Source organism: Pleurodeles waltl, chromosome 3_1 (assembly GCF_031143425.1).
Source record: "Pleurodeles waltl isolate 20211129_DDA chromosome 3_1, aPleWal1.hap1.20221129, whole genome shotgun sequence".
NCBI classification, from domain to species: Eukaryota; Metazoa; Chordata; class Amphibia; order Caudata; family Salamandridae; genus Pleurodeles; species Pleurodeles waltl.
In genome coordinates this window covers 94,701,511-94,721,579 of record NC_090440.1, presented here as the reverse complement: position 1 = coordinate 94,721,579, position 20,069 = coordinate 94,701,511, and the positions used below count along the sequence as shown (strand labels likewise).

Here is a 20,069-nt window from a genome sequence, read left to right as displayed (position 1 = left end):
TGATGGCAATTAAAAAAGCAACTTTCCATGTTAAGTATTGCATTTCACAAGAGTGCATGGGCTCAAAAGGTGGACCCATGAGTCATGTTAAGACAATGTTGAGGTTCCATGAAGGAACTGGTGGTGTTCTTGGTGGTATAATTCTCTTTAGGCCTTCCATAAATGCTTTTATGACTGGTATCCTAAATAATGAAGTTGAGTGCGTAATTTGCAGGTAAGCTGAAATTGCTGTAAGATGTATCTTAATGGAAGAAAAAGCTAGCTTTGACTTTTGCAAATGTAGTAAATATCCTACGATGTCTTTGGCAGATGCGTGTAAGGGTTGAATTTGATTATTGTAGCAGTAATAAACAAATCTTTTCCACTTATTTGCATAGCAATGTCTAGTGGTAGGTTTCCGAGCTTGTTTTATGACCTCCATACATTCCTGTGTAAGGTCTAAATGTCCGAACTCTAGGACTTCAGGAGCCAAATTGCTAGATTCAGCGATGCTGGATTTGGGTGTCTGATCTGCTGTTTGTGTTGCGTTAACAGATCTGGTATGTTTGGTAGTTTGACATGAGGCACTACTGAGAGGTCTAGTAGCGTGGGGTACCAGGGTTGTCTTGCCCATGTTGGCGCTATTAGTATGAGTCTGTTTTGACTCAACTTGTGCACCAGATATGGAAGGAGTGGGAGAGGGGGAAAAGTGTAAGCAAATATCCCTGACCAACTCATCCATAACGCATTGCCCTGAGACTGATCTTGTGGGTACCTGGATGCGAAGTTTCGGCATTTTGCGTTTTCCTTTGTTGCAAATAGATCTATTTGTGGTGTTCCCCAACTCTGGACGTAAGTATTCAGTATTTGGGGGTGAATCTCCCATTCGTGGATTTGTTGGTGATCCCGAGAGAGATTGTCTGCTAACTGATTCTGAATTCCTGGAATAAATGATGCTATTAGGCGAATGTGGTTGTGAATCGCCCAATGCCATATTCTCTGTGCCAGGAGACACAACTGTGTTTAGTGTGTCCCTCCCTGTTTGTTTAGGTAGTACATCGTTGTCATGTTGTCTGTTTTGACAAGAATGTGTTTGTGGCTTTTTATGGGTTGAAATGCTTTCAGCGCTAGAAATACTGCCAATAGTTTTAAGTGATTTATGTGAAACTGTTTTTGGTGAGTGTCCCATTGTCCTTGGATGCTGTATTGATTGAGGTGTGCTCCCCACCCTTTCATGGAGGCATCTGTCGTTATTACATATTGTGGCACTGGGTCTTGGAAAAATTTATACTGTTCCAACCATTGAAGCGTGGTGTATGTTTGGCGGTCTATCAACACCAGATCTAGAAGTTGACCCTGTGCCTGTGACCACTGTGATGCTAGGCACTGTTGTAAGGGCCGCATGTGCAACCTTGCGTTTGGGGCAATGGCTATGCATGAGGACATCATGCCTAGGAGTTTCATCACCATTTTGACTTGTATTTTTTGTTTTGGATACATGGCCTGTATTACATTGTGAAATGCCTGAACCCTTGGTGGACTTGGAGTGGCAATTCCTTTTGCTGTGTTGATTGTCGCCCCTAAGTATTGCTGTGTTTGACATGGCAGAAGGTGTGACTTTGTGTAGTTGATTGAGAAACCTAGTTTGTGGAGGGTTTCTATGATATACTTTGTGTGTTGTGAACACCTTTCTAGCGTGTTGGTTTTGATTAACCAATCGTCTAGGTACGGGAACACATCTATTTGCTGCCTTCTGATATGTGCAGCTACGACTGCCAGGCACTTTCTAAAAACTCTTGGCGCAGTTGTTATTCCGAATGGCAACACCTTGAATTGGTAATGTATCCCTTGGAATACAAACCTTAAGTACTTTCTGTGTGAAGGATGTATCGGTATATGGAAATATGCATCCTTTAGGTCTAGTGTTGTCATGTAGTCTTTTTGTTTGAGCAGTGGGATTACGTCTTGTAATGTCACCATGTGAAAGTGATCTGATTTGATATAGGTATTTAATTTTCTGAGATCTAATATAGGTCTCAGACTCTTGTCTTTTTTGGGTATGAGAAAGTACAGAGAGTAAACTCCTGTTCCTTTCTGATGTTTTGGTACAAATTCTATTGCTTCTTTCAGTAGCAATGCCTGAACTTCTAGTCCTAGAAGATCTATATGTTGTTTTGACATATTGTGTGTTTTCGGTGGGACGTTTGGAGGGAATTTGAGAAATTCTATGCAATAACCATGCTGGATAATTGCCAGTACCCAAGTGTCTGTTGTTATCTCCTCCCAATGTTTGTAAAATTGGCTTAGTTTCCCCCCCCACAGGTGTTATGTGTTGGGGATGTGTGACTTGGAAGTCACTGCTTGTTTTGAGGGGTTTTGGGGCTTTGGAACTCCCCTCTATTCTTTTGGAATTGTCCCCCTCTATATTGCCCCCGAAAACTTCCCCGCTGATATTGGCTTTGATAAGTGGGCCTTGCTTGTGAGGTTGTGGCCTCTGTAGGTTGACCTCGAAACCCTGCCCTAAATTCTGTTTTGCGAAATGTGCCTCTGCTTTGTGGGGAGTAGAGTGCGCCCATGGCTTTTGCCGTATCAGTATCTTTTTTGAGTTTTTCAATAGCAGTGTCGACTTCCGGCCCAAACAACTGCTGTTCATTAAAGGGCATATTCAGAACGGCTTGTTGTATTTCCGGCTTGAATCCTGACGTACGCAACCATGCGTGTCTCCTTATTGTTATTGCAGTATTTACTGTCCTTGCAGCCGTATCTGCTGCATCCATTGCTGACCGTATCTGATTATTGGAGATACTTTGTCCTTCTTCTACCACTTGTTGTGCCCTTTTCTGGAACTCTTTGGGTAAGTGTTCTATGAAATGCTGCATTTCGTCCCAATGAGCTCTATCGTATATTGCCAAAAGTGCTTGTGAATTGGCAATACGCCATTGGTTTGCTGCTTGTGCTGCAACCCTTTTACCCGCAGCATCGAATTTGCGACTCTCCTTGTCTGGAGGTGGTGCATCTCCCGAGGTATGAGAGTTTGCTCTCTTGCGAGCTGCCCCAACAACCACAGAGTCTGGTGTTAATTGCTGCGTAATATAAACAGGGACTGTTGGCGGTGGCTTGTACTTTTTCTCCACCCTTGGAGTTATGGCTCTGCCTTTTACAGGATCCTGAAATATTTGTTTGGAATGTTTTAGCATTCCAGGGAGCATAGGTAAGCTTTGGTATTGGCTATGAGTGGAGGATATTGTATTAAACAAAAAGTCATCCTCAATTGGTTCTGAATGCAAGGTGACGTTAAGAAAAGCAGCTGCCCTTGAGACCACCTGTGTGTAGGATGTACTGTCTTCAGGTGGCGACGGCCTCGCAGGGTAGCTGTATGGACTGTTATCTGATACAGGAGCATCATAAAGGTCCCATGCGTCGGGATCATCTTGACTCATTGCAGTATGAGTCGGGGATTGCATCAGTGGTGGAGTGGCTACTGGTGATGTGTGCATTGATGGTGGTGGAGATGGTGGTGGAGTTGTTTGTCTTGCCACCTTTGCCTGTGGCTGCTTGTCCTTTTCTTGAAAGGCAAGTCTTCTTTTCATCTTAATTGGGGGAAGAGTGCTTATCTTCCCTGTGTCTTTTTGAATGTGGAGCCTTCTTTGAGTGTAGTCTGGCTCAACTGATTCAAGTTCCTCTCCGAACTTATGTCCTTGCATTTGGGAGGACAATCCCTGTTCCTCTGTGTAGGAACCTGATTTCGGTTCCGAGGCTGGATGTTTCAGAATGGAAACCTTTTCGGTAGCCTTTTTCGGCACCGACGACACTTTCTTTATTTTCGGCGTCCCGGTCTCTTGGTGCCGAACCATTTCGGTGCCACTGTCTCGGTGCCGAATCTGCTCGGAGCCGCTGTCTCGGGCCCGAGATTGCTGTGTGGCGGTATCTCGACCGGAGTCGGATGACTTCCACACATGCGTGCCCTTTTTCGGTGCCGATGATCGGTCACCTTTTTTTCGGGTTAAGCCATGGCCTGTTGGTGGTGGCGTCCCCTGGGCTTTTGTGGTCTTCTCGTGAGTTTTGCGTGTCGACGTCTTACTCACGGTTTTAGGCGTCTCTTCGGGATCGAGCTCATCCGAGTCCGACTCCTGGATGGGGAAGGTTTCCTCTTCCTCCTCCAAGTGTCTTTGTCCTGTCGGCGCCGACGCCATTTGCAGTCTTCTTGCTCTTCGGTCTCTTAATGTCTTCCTCGACCGAAACGCTCGACAGGCTTCACAAGTATCTTCTCTGTGTTCTGGAAACAAACACAAGTTACAGACCAGATGCTGATCTGTATAAGGATACTTGTTGTGACATTTGGGGCAGAAGCGGAATGGGGTCTGTTCCATCAGCCTTGAAGAGACACGTGGTCGGGCCGACCAGGCCCCGACTGGGGATCGAAAAAACCCCGAAGGGCCACCGGAGCTCTTCAAAAGTCGGTGTCGATCTGTTGTAACTAACCCGATACCGAACGCAAACAATACCGTCGAATTTTCAGAGATTCTAACTATCTTTCCGAACCGAAACGCGGAGCGAAAAGGAACACGTCCAAAGCCGATGGCGGAAAAAAACCAATCTAAGATGGAGTCGACGCCCATGCGCAATGGAGCCGAAAGGGGAGGAGTCCCTCGATCTTGTGACTCGAAAAGACTTCTTCGAACAAAAACAACTTGTAACACTCCGAGCCCAACACTAGATGGCGGGATGTGCAAAGCATGTGTATCTGCAGCTACACATGCCATCGAAAATATATATATATATATATATATATATATATATATACATATACACACACACATATAAATAATTTAGCCAGTACTCCATGAACTATAAAGTGGTGTCCAAACCGCAAATTTGTTTGAGGGAATGGAGTCAGAGCAGCATGGGGCATAATGATTTTCAGCATTCTTCCTTCCATGCCCCAACCTCAACCCACCAAAGAATGGACAAAAGGAAAATAATTGCTTTTTAGTTTGTCTCAGAGCGCATGTAACAAGGTAAAGAATTTCTTTCTTCTTTCAGGTTTTTTGGAAATCGGCTGTGGACCGCATAATGCTAAATGTCAAGTGTTTATTCCTTTAGTCTTTTGATAATTGTTATTCTTGTCTCACTTTTGTAGTATACTCTCACTTGCACAGCATTGTATTCTCACTTTCAGCTCATATCACACAAACTGTAGTGAATTAGCATTTCTACAGGTACTTCTGCACTCTACCTGGCACACAGTATTTTTTAAAGAAAGTTTTAGATAGTTAACACAGATTACAGGAGAAATGTGAGAAACGTGTAGGAACACTGCCTGGTAGGGATTATGTCAAGGACAGCAGATTATGGAACTTTCCCTCACAGAAATGGTAGGAAAAGCACAAATGTATCTTAAGTTGTACATTTGCAGGGCATTCTGGGTACGGAAACATAGTGTGGTCCACGCATATCACACCACACAAGACTACTTCTGGTTGTCTAGTGTTTAAAAATGCCAGAGTTTAGTAGGTTTCCTGGGAGTCCAGGTCCAAATAGTGTCTAAATCCTCAAAATGGGTCCATTTTCAAGTCATAATAGTGATGTTGCTATCTTACGTTGGGGAGTGACAAGTGGGGTGGGGTGCAGTTGTTACTGGAATACATGTGGGACAGTATAGTCAAATATTTCTTACTATCAAATGCATTTCTCTCCATTTCTGGCTTCCAAATGTAAGCCAGGGTGCAAGAAAGAACACATTTTGAAAAATGCCCTCCTACATTTCACCTTTATGAATTGACGCAAGGTTGGTATGCAGTGAAATAATATATTAAGCTGCAGCCCAGTTGTTGGCTCGGGGTATCACCTGTGTTTGGACAACTAAAATACACAGTAGAAATCCCTGCGACCAAAAGGGTCTGAAGGACGTAAAAGCATGCTCATTTTGATAATCAGCCACTGAGGCAAAAAACCTAAAGCTAAAAATACTTGCCTATTGCTGTTTCCCTGCTTATTTTCATTATTTTGCATTTAAACAATTAGTTTCTTTGTGAAAACCTTGAGCGATGCACACCATTGACACCTTCCTGAATTCAGTATTTTGCCTACTTTTCAGAAACGTACAGCTTTGTGGGTTCACTCATGGGTTGCACACCTGTTTCCACCACAAACTACAAGTAGTTAGATACCACGAAAATGGGAAACATCTTCTATCATTTAAAAAAAAATCCAAAACTGTAGTAAAATAATTCTTTGTTTTACATCTCTACTTATTCACGAAATCTGAAAGAAGATGATCTTAGCACAGTAAATTTTTTGTTGGTTTCGTTTTTAGAAAAAGAAACATGAGCTTTCTACCACAGCACTTATCCCCATTTTTTGTAAAAATAAATAAATAAAGAAATGTGCAATTTTTTGCCTATTTTCTTGTTTCCCTCCAGGGAAAGCCACTAGCACTAGATAATAAGCCCACCATGAGGGTGGAGGGAAGGATGCACATTTGGCCTGGATACCGTTTGTGGGAAAAAGGTATGCAGGCTTAAGCATGAAGGTCCCCAAACATAAAAAACAGTGCTCTGCACAGAGTGGTTGATAGCATGACAAAAATACATGAAGATGCCTGGAGATGAGGTGAGTTGGGAAGAAGACAAATAAATTGTAAAGAAATAATTTCCCATAAGATTGATTTATCGCTTAATGGAGAGGTACTTTCAAAGCCTCAGCCTAGCTGAAGGTCAATCTAAAAGCCAAATACTGTAACAATGAAAAGCCAACACTCCCAGAACATTAAGTGATTGGTTGTACATTTGATCTTACTTCACAAGCTCCAGTCTGTTGTTAATTGCAGCCCAGTGGAGAAGTGTAACATTTTCCTTATCTGGTTGTCGTACATCATATCCCGCTTCCACAAGTTCCTTACACCGCTGCAGTATGCCATGTCTTTAAAAACATAAACAAGTCACCTGGTTAGATTTCTATATGGAACATTGTTCATAAACAATTATGTACATACACAAACTGGTGGGCCTGTGTGTGCATGCACAGACACACACTCAGAGCTGTAAGTTTCCTTTTCTCTTTACGGTACCTGGTTATGAGAAGGCATTTCTCAGTTCGAGGACATAAGGTAACGCACTGCTTCTTTGTGTTTACCTTCATCAGGCCATTTGAAATTTAAAAACCTTAACACAATTTATTTGTACAGCACAGATAAACAAAAATATCTGCTCATGCCTGAACAGCGTTTATCAAACGGTGATTATTTTCATTGGCCTCCACCACAAAGGCTGAGCCTGCACTGTAAGGACTCAAACCTCTGGCCTGCAAACTACACTCTAATTTCAGAATCAGCACTTCATTCCTTGAAATGCCTTCTCAACATCTATCACAGACAAGAAGCAGGAATTGGGGCAGGTATAGTACTGTTCAGAACCAAATAAAGGATTATCCTTTCTGACCTAGATAACACACCTAACCCCAAATTGAAATAAAGATCAGCCCATTCTATTGCTACACAAGCTCTAGGTCCAGCTGAAGAACTACATTAGGTAAAGTAGCTGCTTATGCTGCATCTCCAGGCTAGCCTCGCCGGCTCCCCTGTCAGCACCCACTGGGTGTGGTGGGAGGCTGCATTGTTCCTGCCCAGCAGGAGCAGCATTTCATACTGTTTCCTCCAGACAGGAGCAATTCTGTGCTCTAGCGGTGTAAGGAAATGCCTCCTTGGCATGGTTACCCCCTGACTTTTTGCCTTTGCTGATGCTATGTTTTGAATTGAAAGTGTGCTGAGGCCTGCTAACCAGGCCCCAGCACCAGTGTTCTTTCCCTAACCTGTACTTTTGTATCCACAATTGACACACCCTGGCATCCAGATAAGTCCCTTGTAACTGGTACCCCTGGTACCAAGGGCCCTGATGCCAGGGAAGGTCTCTAAGGGCTGCAGCATGTCTTATGCCACCCGGGAGACCCCTCACTCAGCACAGACACACTGCTTACCAGCTTGTGTGTGCTAGTGAGAACAAAATGAGTAAGTCGACATGGCACTCCCCTCAGGGTGCCATGCCAGCCTCTCACTGCCTATGCAGTATAGGTAAGACACCCCTCTAGCAGGCCTTACAGCCCTAAGGCAGGGTGCACTATACCATAGGTGAGGGCACCAGTGCATGAGCACTGTGCCCCTACAGTGTCTAAGCCAAACCTTAGACATTGTAAGTGCAGGGTAGCCATAAGAGTATATGGTCTGGGAGTCTGTCAAACACGAACTCCACAGCACCATAATGGCTACACTGAAAACTGGGAAGTTTGGTATCAAACTTCTCAGCACAATAAATGCACACTGATGCCAGTGTACATTTTATTGTAAAACACACCCCAGAGGGCACCTTAGAGGTGCCCCCTGAAATTGTATCCAACTATCTGTGTCGGCTGACTGGTTCCAGCAGCCTGCCACACTAGAGACATGTTGCTGGCCCCATGGGGAGAGTGCCTTTGTCACTCTGAGGCCAGTATCAAAGCCTGCACTGGGTGGAGATGCTAACACCTCCCCCAGGCAGGAGCTGTAACACCTGGCGGTGAGCCTCAAAGGCTCACCCCTTTGTTCCAGCACCGCAGGACACTCCAGCTAGTGGAGTTGCCCGCCCCCTCCGGCCACGGCCCACACTTTTGGCGGCAAGGCCGGAGGAAATAATGAGAACAACAAGGAGGAGTCACTGGCCAGTCAGGACAGCCCCTAAGGTGTCCTGAGCATAAGTGACTCTAACTTTTAGAAATCCTCCATCTTGCAGATGGAGGATTCCCCCAATAGGATTAGGGATGTGCCCCCCTCCCCTTGGGAGGAGGAACAAAGAGGGTGTACTCACCCTCAGGGCTAGTAGCCATTGGCTACTAACCCCCCAGACCTAAACACGCCCTTAAATTTAGTATTTAAGGGCTTCCCTGAACCTAAGAATTTAGATTCCTGAAACTACAAGAAGAAGAGGACTGCTGAGCTGAAAAACCCCTGCAGAGGAAGAACAGAAGACACCAACTGCTTTGGCCCCAGTCCTACCGGCCTGTCTTCTGCCTTCCAAAGAAACCTGCTCCAGCGACGCTTTCCAAAGGACCAGCGACCTCTGAATACTCAGAGGACTGCCCTGCTTCAAGAAAGACAAGAAACTCCCGAGGACAGCGGCCCTGCTCCAAAAAGACTGCAACTTTGTTTTGAGGAGCAGATTTAAAGACCCCTGCAACTCCCCGCAAGAAGCGTGAGACTTGCAACACTGCACCCGGCGACCCCGACTCGACTGGTGGAGAACCAACAACTCAGGGAGGACCCTCCGGCGACTCCAAGACCGTGAGTAACCAAAGTTGTCCCCCCTGAGCCCCCACAGCGACGCCTGCAGAGGGAATCCCAAGGCTCCCCCTGACCGCGACTGCCTGACTCTACTTTCCCGACGGCTGGAAAAGACCCTGCACCCGCAGCCCCCAGCACCTGAAGGATCGGAACTCCTGTGCAGGAGTGACCCCCAGGAGGCCCTCTCCCTTGCCCAGGTGGTGGCTACCCCGAGGAGCCCCCCCCCTTGCCTGCCTGCATCGCTGAAGAGACCCCTTGGTCTCTCATAGGAAACTATTGGAAACCCGACGCGTGTTTACACACTGCACCCGGCCGCCCCCGCGCTGCTGAGGGTGTACTTTTTGTGCTGACTCGTGTCCCCCCCAGTGCCCTACAAAACCCCCCTGGTCTGCCCTCCGAAGACGCGGGTACTTACCTGCTGGCAGACTGGAACCGGGGAACCCCCTTCTCTCCATTGAAGCCTATGTGTTTTGGGCACCTCTTTGACCTTTGCACCTGACCGGCCCTGAGCTGCTGGTGTGATAACTTTGGGGTTACCCTGAACCCCCAACGGTTGGCTACTTTGGACCCCAATCTCAAACCTGTAGGTGATTTACTTACCTGCTAAAACTAACATTACTTTACCTCCCCCAGGAACTGTGAAAATTGCACTGTGTCCACTTTTAAAACAGCTATTTGTGTTTTATGTAAAAAGTATATATGCTACTGTAATTATTCAAAGTTCCTAAAGTACTTACCTGCAATACCTTTCAAATGAGATATTACATGTAGAATTTGAACCTGTGGTTCTTAAAATAAACTAAGAAAATATATTTTTCTATAACAAAACCTATTGGCTGGATTTGTCTCTGAGTGTGTGTTCCTCATTTATTGCCTGTGTGTATGTACAACGAATGCTTAACACTACTCCTTTGATAAGCCTACTGCTCGACCACACTACCACAAAATAGAACATTAGTATTATGTCTTTTTGCCACTATCTTACCTCTAAGGGGAACCCTTGGACTCTGTGCATACTATTCCTTACTTTGAAATAGTGCATACAGAGCCAACTTCCTACAAGCGGGCATAGTAACAACGATGTGCTGGGGTTTGGGGTCAACAGGATACTGTCATGGAGCAGGCGCTGAAGTTCGGGCTCCCAGGGCCAAACAGTGGCTCAGGAGGGCAGGGGTGAGCAGGAGAGGGGGAGTCATGCCCTTCCCCTTTTAATTAAATGGCCTCAAGGGATGGGGTCCCCAGGACCTGATAAAGGCTCAGGGAGTGGGGCTGCATCTTTTTCTGTGGGGACTGAGGCTTGCCTGGGCATTAACTGTGCTGGACTTTATTTTTCAGGGCGCCTATCATACGAAGACTCAGAGTGCCACAAGGTGCAGCGCCTACAAAGTTGTGAAGGGTTCCTGCAGCACGGGGAAGTGAGGCTTGCCTGGGGCATTCGCTGTGCTGGACTTCATTTTCCAGGGCACCTATCACACAGAGACTCAGCATGCGAGGAGGCACTGTGCCTACAAAGCCTACCTGTCTTCATCCATCATTGCCCGGAAAATACCAGGGTGAGGCCCCCTGTTGATCGCTGCGGCCTCACAGAAACTTTACAGTTTAAGACTTTTTCTCCCTTTAACTGCCTCGGCTCTTGTAGCCTCCTGTTTTTTTTTTTTCGACTGACTGTGTTAGCTCAGATCCTTCACAAGCCCCTTTCTTGAGAATTAGGGGCCCAAGGGCCTACTAATTTATCATGGGAAAAAGGAAGTTGCCGGGTGCTAAAGATTGTTTCCTGGCCCAGGAGGTTGGTGTTATTTTGAGGGAGATTGACTTGGCTGAGAATAGGCTTACTTTGGAGTTGGAGTGTGGGCTAGGACCTCTGCTGGTTCTTCAACCAGTCCAACCAGGCGAGAGAGACCCCCAGGCCCACTTGAGACTTGCTGATCTATCCATTTCCTCCAGCCCATCTTTTTTGGCCCAGGGCGAGCCGCCGGAGAGTACCTTGTCTGATGCTCTCAATAATAGTGCCTGTCCACCTCAAGCGAAGAAAAAGCACCAACAACAACAGGATGGTAATGTTAAGTGCCCTTTGAGTAATCTCGAACCTCCTGGGGTCAACTTTGGTATCCTAGCCCGTCGATTGGGACAGTGCTATTGACACACTTAAGGACATCATTGCACAAAGTATGTGTCTCCCTTGCTGGAGAGGCTGACCAGTTTAGAGACCACTGTTTTGGCACTGTCAAAATCCATTTCTTCCCTTAATGGGAGACATGGCACTTCTCCTACAGGAATAACCAGTTTGCTGAACCCAGCCCCAATGGCAAGCTCTAGCACATCTTGCGGTGAGTGTCCTGCCTGTTCGACTGCTGGCCCTCTGACTGATTTGTCTGCTACTCAGCCTACTGTGCCAACATTGGCGGCCTCTTTGACAGCTAATCATGATGGATGAGGGCCCTCTGATATTCAAGGTGAACTGATTGATGGTGGGCGCAATGAGGAGCGATGGGAGGGTTCTAAGCTGTTTAATGGGCTACCCACTTTAAACTTGCCACCTGACTGCAGACCTCATGCAGATATTCTGATGGGGGTACCACAAATTTGTGATACTAATAGTGATTCAACTACCCAGTTAAAGAACAAGGTGTGTCACTGGTTTTGTCAAAATACGAATTTTAATATCACGGAAGAGCCCTGCTGCAAAATCTATAACAGAGGACTGCAAAGTAATCAATTGTAAGTCACCTTTACTGGCCAGGTGCCTGGTCCACTGCATAAAATTATCCCACAACAGGGATCTGGGAACTAGAACTTATGTGCTTGGTTTCTTCTATAGGCACCTGTGTTCGGTACCCCTATTTCTTGATTCTGTGGATATGCAGCCACTGGAGCGACTTGATTTGCCCACATCAAATACATTTCTCCCCCTGTCAGTTTTAGATCAGAATGACTAACTATCGGTAACTTCTGTTTCATCCCCTAAGCCCTTAGCTAGTTGGCCACTACCACCTGTACCCCCGCAACCTGCAAAGGAGGTGGCCGACACAACCCCTGGATCCAACGTTAAAGATTTGTTACTGGAATGTGGCTGGTGTTAGGGCACAGTTTCAGGGCCCCGAATGGTTAAATTGTGTTACAAAATTTCATGTGGTCATGTGTGTGGAGACCTAGAGCCAAGAACTGATTACCTGGGATGGCTGTGAATGCTTTTGTATTGCAGCGACCTGTCACTGTCAATTGAGCACGAGGGGGTTAGGCCACAATGGTTCGCATCTCTAAACACCTCAGGGTCATTCCCGTTCCCCATAAACACTCTGGGATCCAGATTCTTTGGGTAGTTGTTTGCCGGGAGTTCCATTTCTTGGTTTTGAATTTTTATAACTCAGTTAGGGATCCTTGGTGTCAAATCGAGGTCTTATTTCAAGCCTCATCAATTCTTGAGGCTAGATCTCTTAGCCATCTCAAGTGTTTTAATGTTATCTTGAGGGGTGATTTTAACATGAAGTTAGGCATCAGTCAAATCACATTTTTCGTGTGGGGATGTGTCGACCTGGCAGCTATTATCCAGGGGGAGAAAGTTGTTTAAGGCATTGGGACATGCGGGTCTCTGCAACTTGATATACTCTGGACCGGACTTGTCGGCCCAACTTTCCACCTTTGTTTGTTTGCCTCTCGGTCTGTAGTAAGCATTATCAGCCCAGGGCTGGTCCTTGAGATTTGTTATAGTGACCATAAACCCATGGAAGTAAGGGTGTCAATAGCTGTCAGTGGCAGGTTTAATTTGGTTCCTGGTCTTAAGGACCTGATTCCTCAGGATAAGGGCTGGAGCCTTTCGATCCCGAGATTGATAGAACTGTAATCAAGTCCAATCTAGACATTGTCTTAGAACTTCTACTTTCCATTGATTAATTGCCTTTTTCAGTTTTGGAAGCTTTTAGTGACTTAAAGGACTCTATTAATGCAATCATGAGGGTAATGTCAGAAGGTCAGAGATCCAGTCTCACTGGCTGGTTTAATAGGACCTGTAGGGTGACAAATAGGCATGTCCGTGAGTCTCTAAACTCAAACCCTCGCAATCAGGCTGTCATTGCAGCAGCCAGTAAGGCCAATAAGATCGACATTCATCAACTGAAACTAGTCTTTAAAGAAGTAACCTGGGAGCAATTGATATCTACTTGTAAATCGGGGGACTCAGGGGATTCTGGCTTATTGTCAATGTGAAGCAGCTTTGTGCTGCTCAGTCTGACGACACAGGTTTCTCCATTTCTCCTGAACAGTGGGTGACCCATTTTCAGAAGGTCTATGTGCTCAATGAGAATATGCTTGGGTTAGCCAAGGAGAAGGATTGCCCCCTTCCCTCTGAACATTAGTTTTGATGTGTCAGAGGTGTGCCGCCATCTTAGTCAGCCCCTCAAATAAATATCCGGGCCCAGATGGGATTCCTGTGCCCCCGTTTTAAAAAATTTTTGAATGCGGTGACCCAGGTCAAAATTACTCCCCTCTTTGTAATCTACAGTGATTGTCCCGGTTTTAAAAAGGCCAACCAACAGGCTCGTAGGTGTTACCGCCCCATTCTGTAGGGCGGTTGCATCAACAGTGTCGAAGTTCACACATGCAACAAGCCAATGTCACAATGAGGAAAACAGAAGGAGTCAGAAGACAATCAGTTGTGCATCAATCCAAAGGGTGCACACAGGAGAAATAACAAGACTAAAGGAGGGGACATGTGTGTCAAACTTTTAATAATCACAAGTGATGTGAAAAACAAATGTTGGTCTCGCCACTAGAGACAGCCCAAAGAGCTGACACGTAACTTTTAATAGTGTCCACTGCAAGGGTCATAGACAAACCAAAGGGGAGAACATCTTGACAGTTGGGCTTGTAATTTGGACTGTCTTGCACACTCCGCACCAGGCCACAAATCTCCCCCAACACCTGGCCTTATTTCCCATGCCATTTCAGGTGGTAGATCAAGCGCAGTTAACTGCTGCCACGCAACCTCCATGCATTGTGCAGGCTGGGATGACGGATCCTGCCCTGCCAGTGGAATAGGATCCTCTTTAAGTGGTAGCCTGATTGGTAAGCGGATACTCATGTCCAGAAGTGTAGGCTAACACACTCTCCTGGCCCAATCTGGATCCACTAGAGGGGCTTGGTCAGGTTGTTCTTGATCTTTTCAGAATTCTGAGCTGGAGAGGCAGATAAGGGAAGGCATACAGGAGACCTGTGTTTGATTTCCACCAGAATCCATCTCCTAGCAAGGGACTTAATGGAAACTACAGTGCGCAAAAATCTTGGACAGTGCAGGTTCTCAAAAGGTAGCAAAATGATTTCATAAAGGTTCTTCCAACTGTTGGAAGATGCCCAGGGCCACATCAGCATGTAGACTCCAATTGTGATCCACAAGAAGCTGCCAGCTGACCTGGACCATCCTGGCATTAAAAGGATCCCACAAGGTAGTTCAGATTCAGGAAAATGCCCTGACACTCCAGTCAACTGCAGAGGCTCGTTGCAAAGGACCCATGACCCCACTCAGCCTTGCCTGGCTGCAGTACCACATGGAGGTGGTGCTGCATGTCATAACCTACACTAGCCTCCATTTGATGGGGGCAAAAAGACATTCAGAGACTGACAAATGGCTTGCAACCAACAAATGTATGTGGTGGCAGCCCTTTGCCGGAGACAGATTTCCCTGATCTCCAACTCTCCCAGATGACTTCCCCTGCTCAGTAAGGAAGCATCGGTCACCACCATCAGCTCTATATGGGGAATAAAGAGGGCCAGTTGCTGGACCAAAAGTGTTGGAGCAACCACCACTGCAAATCTCAAGCAGTCTTCTCTGAGACCAGGGTGTCATTAGTCAAACTGTCTTGGTGGTGGGCCCAGTGGAACTTCAAATTCCATTGCACACCCAGCATGCATCATCTGCCCTGTGTCAACCAGGGAGATTAGGAGGCTTAAAGGCTAATAATCCTCAGAGCTGCTCTCACCATGATACAGGACCAAGGCAGAAAGATCAGCATAATAGCCTGAATGTCCATGGCATGCTGTAGTGAACAAAAGGTCTTGAATTGCACTGTATCCTGGCAACCTCTGTGAAGGAGTCTGTAGCGAAATTGATTTGTTTGCTATGAACCCAAACAACATCAAGAGGTTCACTGTCATCTGGCGGTGGCCTAAAACTATTTTGGAGAGGTAGGAAAAGACTGGTACCCTCAACGATCAAAGGTGTGCCAATGCAATTGCCATAACGTTTATGAACACTCAAGCGGCACTAGTGAGGCCCAAGAAGATCACTACAAACTAGAAATGCTCTTGGTAAACTATGAACTGCAGGTAATGGCTGTGGGACTGTAGAAAGGATATATAAAAATATGTGCCCTGCAGGTCCCAAGGACACCATACAGACAGGAGCGACCAAGATCCGGGCTAACCTGCGCATTTTGGATTCACAGGATGGCATTCAAAGTTCAAAGGTCCAATATTGGCCAGAGACACCCATCCTTTTCTGTACAGTATGGCATGATGCTCCTCTGAAAGTCAATCATATGGGTGTGTGTGTGTTGGGGGGGTGGGGGAGGCAAGTAAGGGAGATGTTGCAGAGCAAACAGAATGATAATGTTTCCTGCCCTCCTCAGGCTGCGTGTGTGCCACTAAGGACTGAAGTGGCTTAAAGGCGGTTGCCGCAGGATTAGAGTACTGGCTGAACTGGTGGTACTAGTAGCCCTGCTGTGCTGCATGATGCCTGCCAGACCCCATCCCCAACTTTGTAATGAATGCAGTGGCTGCAGCAAAGGTTGATGCAGTCTGTACACCAACCCTCTAGAATAGTCCAGTTCCTTAAAATGATGCGGGAACTGCTTGGCTAGTGTCCACAATTCCAGGGCCTGTGCTGTCTCTCTACAGTCCATAAAAAGCTTCAGGGCTGAATCAGCTTGTTCAAATACGCATGAGCTATCAAATGGTATTCCATGAGCAAGGCTTACACAACTCCAGAAAAACCGGTCAAATGCTTTGTGGTGTGGTGGCAAATCACATTGCTTTAGGAGGGCAGTTGGCATCAGCAATCAGTCATATCTAGGCCACAATGAATAAGGCACTTAGCCACGTCATTTAGATCATGAATGGTTTAGGCCCAAGAGACCCTAAGATATTCTGAGATCGCCATCCATGTACACAAAGGCATGAGTAAACAATCTGCATTGACCAATGTCATTGCCAAGGTGGCCGTACTGGAACATTTGTTTTCCATATGTTTCAGTCCTCTTGGATCTTGGGGAAAAATTGGGGTTAACCTTACTGCTTGAAGCCTATACCACCAGGATTCTGGAGTAGGAGAAATTCAAGGTTGCTAGATGCAAGTCTGTCACCTGCCCACCTGAATTTTTCACTGACACGCAAGAACAGAGTTTGGCCATGTATTCATCACAGTATCAGTGAAGGCCTTGTTGAAAGGGAGCAAGGGCTTAGACGTTGCAGACCGTGGCTGAAGAATGTCTGATAGGACATTAGTCTTACTCTTGACAGGGGGTGGCAGCTAATTCAGGAGCTCCACGGCAAGATTAATTTCTCAAACAAAGGAACCAGCACCCCACACAAATCAATTATGGCTGAAAAAATACACTGTGGGGTCTTCGAGCTGTACCGGGACATTATAAATGTTGATGCTGCGTGGCGTGCAAATTCAGTTTCAACACTACGGATTTTTGCTATCGAGACAACACTTTCACTTTGGTTTTGTTCACAAATTGTAATACATGTGATGTTATTTACGTGATCTGGTGTCCGTATAATCTTATGTATATTGGAAAAACGACACAGAAAGTGAAATGTAGGATCCTACAACACAGAAGCAGAATCAAATGCAACACTGTAGGAGCGCCCCTAGTGGAACATTATCAAACATTCCTACATAAAAGCGAGGAATTGAGATGGCAAAACATTGAACAAATTACCTTGGGCCCAAGAGGAGGGGATAAAAATAATATCCTCTCTAAACGTGAATTGTATTGGATGGAAAAATGCAAAACCTATAAGTAATGGGCTCAACACTTCGGAGGATTGGAGACAAGCCTCAACAATTTTACTACACTACTTCTTAACTGATTATGCTGGTATTTATTAGAAGATAGTGTCATGTGCAACAGATATGTGATTGTGTTATATATAATTGTCCTACACCATGTATTAGATGTTTAGGCTTTGTGAATATCAAATCTCTAGTGAAAGTAAATATATGATTGACATGTTACACCGTTTGGGTAGAAACATCTATGGAATAGACTGATTTATGAATATTGATTGAATATTTCAAAGATTGGTTTTTAAATTATTTTTTTAACCATGCCTGTGTTACATCATTTGGGCACCTTTGAGACTATGGACACAGAAATTGCGATATAAATATCTTTGAGTATAAGTAGATCTTCTTTTTTAATTAATCATATGTTCTAAAATGTAAAATCATTGTAACAACTATGACCGGCGTCTTTTAGGGAAAGATGATTCACTACTCCATAAATAGCCTGATCAGTTAGCGCCTCGTTACATAAAGACGCGAACATTCAACAAACCTTTTTTCCATGGACAAATACTAAATACCCTAGTGCGCACTGGAAAGGATACTGGCAAAAATACTCATAAATAAGATCTGCTGAGATAAATACAACAGTTTTTGGAAACGCTATGAACAGTTCAGCATTTTTAAAATTCGTCGGACCAGAGAGGGCACTTGCAATTCAAGATGTTACGTATAGGACGCCTTGGTGTAAACAGGATATCCGTTTCGCTGGGTGGACCGGAGAGGGCACCGCTCGACGTATCTTGTTACGAGCGAGCACCTTCTATTTAAATGGCCAGCGAGGCCGCACACGGAAGGTTGAAGTCTGGCGTCTTCTGGTGCGGCCTTAGAGAAATCACAAAGTACGTTTTTAATAAGCTGCCACGATTCATTCATAATATTAAGAATAGACTTTACGACTCTTACCGTATTTTTTCAGGGTTTGTCACTACCATTGCCAAAAATCTTTCAAATAAGACAGAGTGCTGAAAAGTCAGTAATATATAGTGGAGACCTTAAAGATATGGCGGTTCTTCTTGAGCGAGATTGCCCCTGTAAGGCATAGTGATTTATGTCACTGATGACTGTAAAAAATTTGTAAACACAGAATAATATTCCTTTACTGATTATTGCAGCATAGTTAGGTGTATAAAATTAAGAAAATATTCTTAATACCTAATTATTTTTCCATTAGGAAAACGATCAATAACTTTGGAAATTAGTATCAAAGAAATAAATGTAAGAAATAAATCTGAATTGATAGGTGAGTGATATTTTACCAAATAAATACTAAAAACTAATTTTCGTCCTTCAAGAGATAAACTTCTGAAAATTACAACAAAAATTATTTGTTTGTAGGTGCTACCAGAATAAAAAGATTTCCAGTCCTGACGATGACCCGCTGCGGATTTATATTTGTATAAAGGGTCGAAACGTCAACATAAATTGAGTGTGGCTTGATGTTAAATAACCTAGGGACTTCGACTTCAGGACTCCTGGATGGAAGGAGCCTTCTGGAAGTTCACGTCTTATTTTTAACCACATTTTCCGGTATATATTGTACATAACACTGGCACCTTTTGCATCCCAATATTCACCTTCACTGTGTTTTTATCCTTAGGAGCACCTATTACTTAATAATAACCATAAGAAATTTGTGATTAAATTATAAGATTGAAGTGGATGATTCCATAAAGAAATAAAATATGAATTAATTTAAGGGGACCAGATTGAATATATGTGGTTCTTTTGTTTGAGAAACTAATCTTGCTGTGGAAGTCAAGGCATACACTTCCCCACTTCTTTGGACCAATTATTATTCTTGATGTTTATCTACCCAGGTCTAAGGGTTATTCAGTCTGCCTCATTTTTGTGAAATAACTCAGGAGCTCAACTGTCTGTCAGACCAGACCACAAGTGGCGCACTCTCTTTAGTCAATAGTCCAATAAGCAAGTCCAACCCCATTTTCCTGACAGAAAGAACACAGTCAGTCTAGCGCCACATACCCCGAAAACTGATCTGCAGAGTGCCGCAAGTTTCATCCCTCAGCTCTACCCTCTTCAGAGCATACATAACTCCAGTGACCATGATATCAAGATCCTTTCATACGCTGATAAGACACAACTCATACTGTTCCTCACAGACAGAATCTCCAACACAAAACAAGCTCATCATCTGCATTACTTAGGTCACCACCAGGATGAACTTCAGCTGTCTCTAGCTCAAACAAATAATAGAGCTGTGGTAAACTTCGGTAAAAACACCTCACCTTGGGACTCCACCTGATGGCTGGCTGATCTTTTACCAAAAACCATCACACAGCCCCCACAACAGGAACCTCAAGATCATCATCAATAATAAACTGGACATGAAAGCACAAGTAAATGCTGTCACAGCATCCTGCTTCTGCATCCTGAGGATGCTTAACAAAAAAGTCAAATGGCTCCAGAGGAGTACCAGGAAAACCATCACCCATGCCCTGAGTAAGCTGGTCTACGGTGTCACCATATGTACTGGAATCACCAACCAACTTACCAGTAGATTACAAAATCACCCAGAAAGCGCGAGCCAGATCCATCCTCAACTTTCCAGGTAGAACACATATCACAAGGCACATCTGAGAACTCCACTGGCTCCCATACAGAAACACTATCAAAGCAAACTCCTAACTCACACATTCGAAGCGCTGCACAACACAGGCCCAGCCTACCTAAACATTTGCATCTCCTTCCAACAAC

General features: G+C 44.9%; 1 protein-coding gene across 1 annotated transcript in view; it reads right to left on the bottom strand.

The window, feature by feature from the left end:
* Positions 1-20,069, bottom strand: part of ZDHHC13 (zinc finger DHHC-type palmitoyltransferase 13) — a 239,586-nt gene that overhangs the window by 168,804 nt on the left and 50,713 nt on the right. The window contains exon 3 of the mRNA XM_069221911.1: positions 6,778-6,900. Within this exon, the coding sequence (XP_069078012.1) occupies positions 6,778-6,900 (123 nt within the window). The remainder of the gene's footprint in view (positions 1-6,777; positions 6,901-20,069) is intronic.